General features: G+C 35.0%; 1 protein-coding gene across 1 annotated transcript in view; it reads right to left on the bottom strand.

Annotated features, from left to right (window-relative positions):
* LOC111087102 (DNA damage-regulated autophagy modulator protein 1-like) overlaps nucleotides 1–4678 on the bottom strand; it is a 20750-nt gene extending 16072 nt beyond the window's left edge. Inside the window, exon 1 of the mRNA XM_022392538.1 lies at nucleotides 4452–4678. Within this exon, the coding sequence (XP_022248246.1) occupies nucleotides 4452–4585 (134 nt within the window). The 5' untranslated portion in view covers nucleotides 4586–4678. The remainder of the gene's footprint in view (nucleotides 1–4451) is intronic.
* Nucleotides 4679–7156: the final 2478 nt, after the last annotated feature.

The raw sequence follows: 7156 nt of genomic DNA, 5'->3' as shown, positions 1-7156 counted from the left end.
TTTTAAGGGCGCCCCCCAGTGGCACAGAGATATGTCTGCGGACTTACAATGCTAGAATCCGGGTTTCGATACCCGTGGTGGGCAGACCACAGATAGCCCATTGTGTAGCTTTGTGCTTAACTACAAACAATACAATACAATACTTTTAAGGGCATCTATGGTACCTCAATCTCGACTGCAGAGTTCATTTAATGAATAATATAATGTATTTATTCATTATAGAATCCACCTCTGCCTCCCAGTTCCCTTGAGCTAAAATACTCCACTTTTCATGGTTATTTAACCTATCAACAGTTCCGCGGATAGCTTTAATTCTTAGTTTGTTTGTAATTAAACACAAAGCTACACAATGGTCTGTGCTCTGACCACCACGGGTATCGAAACCCGGTTTCTAGCGTTGTAAGTCCGAAGACATACCTTTGTGCCACTGGGGGGCGTTTTAATTATTTATAGAAAAATAATAACAACTGAAATTATCGTATCAAATATACCTGTTTAATACTGCCATTCCATTGCTATTAAAGTTTTGACTCGTTTGATTTGATTGTTGTTATGTTGTTGTTTGTTTGTGTTCTGCTCTCCAGAGGTATCGAAAGCTGGTTTTTAGCTATGTAAGCCAGCAGATTTACCACTGAGTCAGTAACAGGTCAAATTTTAGCTGTATTATTATGATTCCAGCTATCCTTATCATGAAATATATGATGTTTTACAGGTGTGGTCTGACGGTATTATTATGACTTCACTTTCTCCAGCTATTCTTATCATGAAAACATGTGATGTTTTAGAGGTGTGGTCTGGCGGTATTATTATGACTTCACTTTCTCCAGCTATCCTTATCATTGTGTATTACATTGTTAACGAGAGCAAGAGTTATGCACAGATTCAATGCAATGATATTTCAATCATTTGGTTCACTTTCATAACCACAGCCTTCGCTTTCCGAATGAGGTCTTTGCTCCAGGTTGGTTAGATGTGCAATCTCGAAGCCCCTTGTTGTCCTACATGCTTTGCTGTGTAGATTAATTTCATTTCTATGGAGAACAATGTAAGATCATTTCTTGGAAGGGTGGTGTCTTTTGTTTCTACATTGTTTAACAATCTTAATATGTAAAAATGTTATGCACCAAAATATTTTTATAATCCTCTATACAAAATTCTATTCATAGTGAATATTGTACCGTTGAATGGTCAGGGATTCACTGTGAGCCAGGCATATATGTTTTGAATAATTCATCTACAACACCATGGTTCACATCTATAGTGACACGTCACTGGATTAGCACATCTTTCAATATCGTGAACTTAATCCTCCTTTTAAAGTTAAAGTTCACCTGGTCGACTCGGAAAGGATTGTTATAGCTACAGCAATATTCCTGAGTCTGGACAGTCTATGGGAAGTATTAAAATTAACCAGCATCACGTAAATATTGCCAGGTTAAAATTATATAAATCATCGTGGGGTTTTAAAGGGTGGTAAGAAAATCATATATGTGATACTTGTTTTTGATAGGCTAATATAAGGTGAGCAGGCTACTAATGTTACTCTTATTTTTAAAGTGGGCGGTAAGATTTTTCCTGAAATGTATGGGACTGTTACTTTTACTTTTAGTAGTAAATGTTCTAAAAAAGTATGGTTAAAGAAGCATTGCAAAAGTATTTATTGAAACATGATAACATAAATAGAAGCCAGGATAGATTTACCAAAGAAATATATTTCTTTACTAATCTGTTATCTTTAATCGAGTATATTGCTTATTATCTGGATGATAGAAAGGGCGTAGGTTTGGTAAACATACATTTTCAAAAAATATCTGATAACATGTCTCCTCAAAGGTTAGCTAAGAAAATTACATCAGCATGGATCACGGAAAGACTAGATATTCGTTGTGTAGGGTGGGAGAAAGCAAAAGGTTGTTATTAATGTAATCCAGACAAACTTAACCCTTGTTCTACTGGAGTGCTTCGTGGGTCAGTGCTTGGGCCGTTGATTTTTCTTAGTTACATTAATGATTAATAAGTACATAAATAAACTAATAAAGTTTGCAGATGGCGTTAAAATGTTGGTTATTTTGGTTTATCATAATTTAGAGCACGCATTTAATATTAATGAGAAACCTCTCAATAGCGTGACTGAAGAAAAGTATTTTGGCATAGTGGTAGATAAGTCACTCAAGCCATTGAAGCAGCATTATGTTGCTAGCTAGCAGAAGTTTAGAGTGCTTTTATAGATACATTGATTACATGGCGAAATATGTGATTATCTCTATATACAAATCACCGATTAGGCCTAACTTGGAATGATATGCTAACTGTTGGTCTCATTACCCAAGAAAGGATACTGACTTATTGGAAAGGATGTAAAAAAGGGCTACTAAGATGATTCCAGGGATAGAAGGTAGACACCTTAAAAGAATAATTAAAATTGTGTAACATATTTTCTTTTCAGAAAAGAATGATAAGATGCTATCTTATTGAAGTTTAAAAGAATATATCAAGAGACTGATACGATAAAGGCCTCTGATTTATTTTTGCTGTTCTCAGAAAATAATAACATTAGAGGTTACAAGTTTAAGATGTGGAAAAGACAGGCTAGTCTCTAGTTAAGACAGTTTTATTTTTCTAAAAGTGTGACTGGCTTATGGAATGAGTTTCTGTCAGTAATGGTTGAGACCAACATTTTACAAGAGGGGAATTAATGATTTCCTGAAAAATGAAGGATAGGCTTAAATTTCTACTTTTCTCAAGGAAAGTATTGAAGGCCCACTTAGTCCCTGTTGTCCATATGTTACATTAATTTCTGCGATATGAGTTTGGTTAACTAATACAGATTTTTATATCTAATTTCTTGTATATCATAATGACGTAAATAAAGTGATAATAATTACACTTCTCTTATTTAATCTAGTTCCCATCGTAACACTTGTTGTTCATGAAAGTTGATGATATAAATAGCGCCTAGACCACTACTATGTCAGTCGTATCTCAGCCGGGTATATCAGATGAGGTGTGGTTAACATATCATAACTTATACTTCTTTATGTTCAATTATAATTTCTTAGAAATAATGTAAGTTTGTTTGTAATTAAGCACAAAGCTACACAATGGACTATCTATGCTCTGGATTCTAGGGTTGTAAGTCCGCAGACATACTGCTGTGCCACTGGGGGGTAATAATATGGGCTTTAAGATCCTTATTAAGTTTGGGCACAGAAACATTTGAAGAATTATTTTTACTAAAAGAAAATTTGAAAACAACTATTTGCAACTAGATAAAAAATGTGAAGTACCTTATACTGATTGATACGTTTAATAAATAGTTTGTGTTTGTAAGAGGAGATAAAACATCTTATGTTAAAATATACAGCTAAGTTCATGAATAAAAGTTTAGATGTGAAGAAGACACGTGTTGTATGCAAATACAGATGTCCCAAGTGTTCCCTGAGGCATAAAATGGCTCACAAGCATGATAAAAGAGAAATACCACGCATGTGTAATTTTTTTAATTTACAGCGTGTATTGTATATTTTTATAATTTCGCACAAAGCTAAACGAAGGCTATCTGCGCTAGACTAGAGTGAAGGCAGCTAGTCAAAACCACCCACCACCAACTCTTGGGCTACTCTTTTACCAACGAATAGTGCGATTGATCACCACATTAAAACGCCCCGATAGTTGAATTGCGAGTCGAGCACCCTAACTGCTAGGCCTATAACTTGTAAGAAATCAAAGCTTATTAAAGGATGTCAGTTCTGACCAATCACCGAAAGAATTAATGTTCCACGCGGGAGAGCATGCGAACTAAAAACTCAACCAGGAACTGAAGAAAGTTAAAGAGCGCCTCTCTCTCTCTTCTTTAACTTGCTGCTATATCTCCCTCTATACTTTGCATCATTTCAGAAATAAATTTAATGAACGTTCGAATATTGATCTCGTTGGAATGTTTTTATTTTACAATTTTTTGCGCAGATCTACACAAAGGACTATCTGTATATATCCGTCCCTAAGTTTGAGCTAATAGCCCAGAGGTAAGGCAGCAAGTCAAACAGCACTTACCTCCAGCTATAGGGCTATTCTTGGCTGATTGAATAGTGGGAACTGACTATCACTACTTTTAGCACAAACACGGCTTCAAATTTGGATTCACAGTCCGGACACGTTTTTCATTGGATGGAAATATGTTAATAAACAGTGTTGTGTGGTATGTACCAATATTAACCAACACTGCACGACAATATTTAAATAAAAGGTCTAGAGACTACATTTGGTTGCTAAGCGACAGAAACTGTCAATGTAGCATCTAAGCAAGGGACATCACTGATCGTCTGCCCGTTAAGGTAAATAGAGAAATTGTAAAACCTGGAACGTGTATTGCTCTTCACACCTAAAAAAAATCAAAAAATCTTGGGTCAACGACTAAGGTTAAAGTTGAAAGTATGGAAAAAAACAATTACCTTATATACGGTATCCATGCGCTGACATCTTCTCGCATAACGGCCCATACATAGACAATTATAATACCACCGAGTAAAAGTAGTGCTAAAGATAATGGAACCCAACCAACGCTCTTCATAACTCGGACTTCCATTCCTCTGTAAAGTTATCAATAGTTAAATCTGTGTTTTATTTTTGTTGTCAAAACTATGAAAGTTTAAAACACTTAACAGACTTGCATACATAGAAGAAAAGCGTGACGTTGGTAGTGAAAGCTAGGTGGCTGTTTGAAGATATCATGTTTTATGATTGGGGTCATCTTCCAATTTCATATCTAACAAAAAATGGCAGGGGATAAAGGTAAACTGTGAGTAAACACGTCTTTCTTTGAAATTTCGTTTCAAAACAGACGTACTGTGGGGGACGTGTAAAATGTAAGTTATAAACGATTTTGTCGACTTTAGTCTAGAATCCATTCTGTTCGTAAACCTTTTTTAATATTTAGGATTTCCCAAAAGTCGATAATGAAAGCGATAATATCAGGCTTACGTATTATATTGTGACGATAAGATAACACTTGCATAAATACATATCATAACTGTGTAACATCCACGAAAATGAAAAGAGATATAAAAATTTAGGTCAGAAAGTCATGTTCGTCTTAAACTTAGGGTACAAAGTCTTCATTGTTGAGTTTAATATACTAAATAATTTATATTGTTGTCGTTTTGAAATTAACGGTGGTAAATTTGTTGAACGTTAGGTGATTTTTTTACTCATTTATTCTATAATTCATGCATATTCAGGTTGTAAAATGAAAAGCCAATAATTATTCGTGGTAAATACAATATCTGTGTGCTTCAGTTTTACATACCACATAATATGTGTGAATTGTGTTTTCCAAGGGCGAGTTTTACTGCAAGATCACAGGAGAAAACAATACTTCAACACGAGAATTAGTGAACGAAAGTACTGCTTTATACCATTTATATTTTATTACAAGTTGTTTAAACCGTCTTGAAACACCAAGAAGTTAAATTAGTTACTCAAAGAGGACCATCAATGATAAAAAAAGGAGTGAAAGAGTATTGATTTTTTCCAACCCAAAGAGCACCGTTGTCACAAGAGGCTTTGTCAGAGTTTAAAATAAATACTAGGGTTGAGTGCAGTTCTTATAACATAACTACAGCTGAAACTCTGGAACTTCTTTAGTAGCATATCGTGGCTCAAACCTTGGGCCTTTCAATCTCTAGCCTGGCACGCTAATCACTAGGCTATACCCCGTCTGGGATGAAGAAAGACGAGTTGGATTGTTTGTTTAAAATATGATAAGAGACACTTGATCCTACCTCAAATAGATCAGGTATTTGATATTTGCGGTAAAAGTCGGTTCAAGATAATGAACAAAAACCGACCTTTGACAGCGACAAAGATTACAGGTAAAGAAATATACAGAGAATTCAGATTTGCTTAAACAGAATCCAGTTGGTCATAAACTTAGAACTAACTATCTATTATGTTAGCCATAAATGTTTAATTTTCTCTAAAGCTAACATTAATATTGTTTATTGGTAAATATTAGGTCTTATTAAACAATGAAATTATATAGAAGTTAACTACGTTATATTAAAACTATCATGCATAGTCACGGATTCGTCACAATCCATGTTGCAGTGTTTGTAAAACTATCGAAAGGCTGTCATGTCCAAAGCACACCATTCCTCCCTAAAAGCTTTCTATAATTAATCTATTTTACGAGGACGACGGTTATCCAGCGTCCGCTTCAATAATCTGATCGCACATAAATCCACAGGCGCTGCATGTTATCGGCGATTTAACGATTCGTTCAATGGAACAGCATGAATATCGATTTCATCCTCCAAATGCTTGAGGTATGTGATGATTCAATATATATATATGTCACGGAAGCAGTTTGTGTACACGTGACTTGTGTTGCTTATCCAGATGAAGATATTTCTAGATTATTTAGCGTAGGGCACGTGAACTGCTTTTGCCACTGAACTTTGTATCCGTGGATTCTAACCTGTAATAAGATGCCACACTTTACATACCGTGGAAGGGGTATGACTTATTGTAAGTCTCTTTCTGGATGGTCATGGGATCTCAAGTTGATCCATATTCCTTAGTTTCCAGCGCCATAAAGTAAGAGAGATATCTCCGTCTTACAAATTCTAAATCCCCGATAGGAACACATCTTTATGATCTGAGTAAATGAAAATTTTGCGTCCCAAAAACAATCAGTTTTCGGTGGCATCACACTATCTACACCATTCAGAAAAAAATGTCAAAATGTAATTCTTATACATTCAGTCCAATCGCGACTTTATATCTGTTGTGGTTGTCCCGCGATTTGCTTATTCGTATATTATATATCTATTATTCATAGCATCTTTAATACCAGTTCGGAAGAGATGTTTCCGCTGACGCAGCAACAAGTATAAAGGGCTTATAACTCTAAAAATTTGGGTTTCAATACCAATGAGAAGAATATAGATAGTTCGTTGTATAGCTCTGCGTTTAACAACAAAATCTCAACAGATGTTCAAGCATTTTTTGAACATTCTTACTTGTATCAGAGGTACATAAAGCTGAAGAATTTCGTTAAAAATGTAATGGATATTGATATATACACCTGAAAAAAAGTTAAGCACCCCCGTGTTTTTTTCAAGTGATTCAGATTCGACGTTCTTGTGACTGATTATAA

The sequence above is a fragment of the Limulus polyphemus genome, unplaced genomic scaffold, assembly GCF_000517525.1.
Source record: "Limulus polyphemus unplaced genomic scaffold, Limulus_polyphemus-2.1.2 Scaffold1733, whole genome shotgun sequence".
NCBI lineage: Eukaryota > Metazoa > Arthropoda > Merostomata > Xiphosura > Limulidae > Limulus > Limulus polyphemus.
This window is presented reverse-complemented; position numbering and strand designations above follow the sequence as displayed.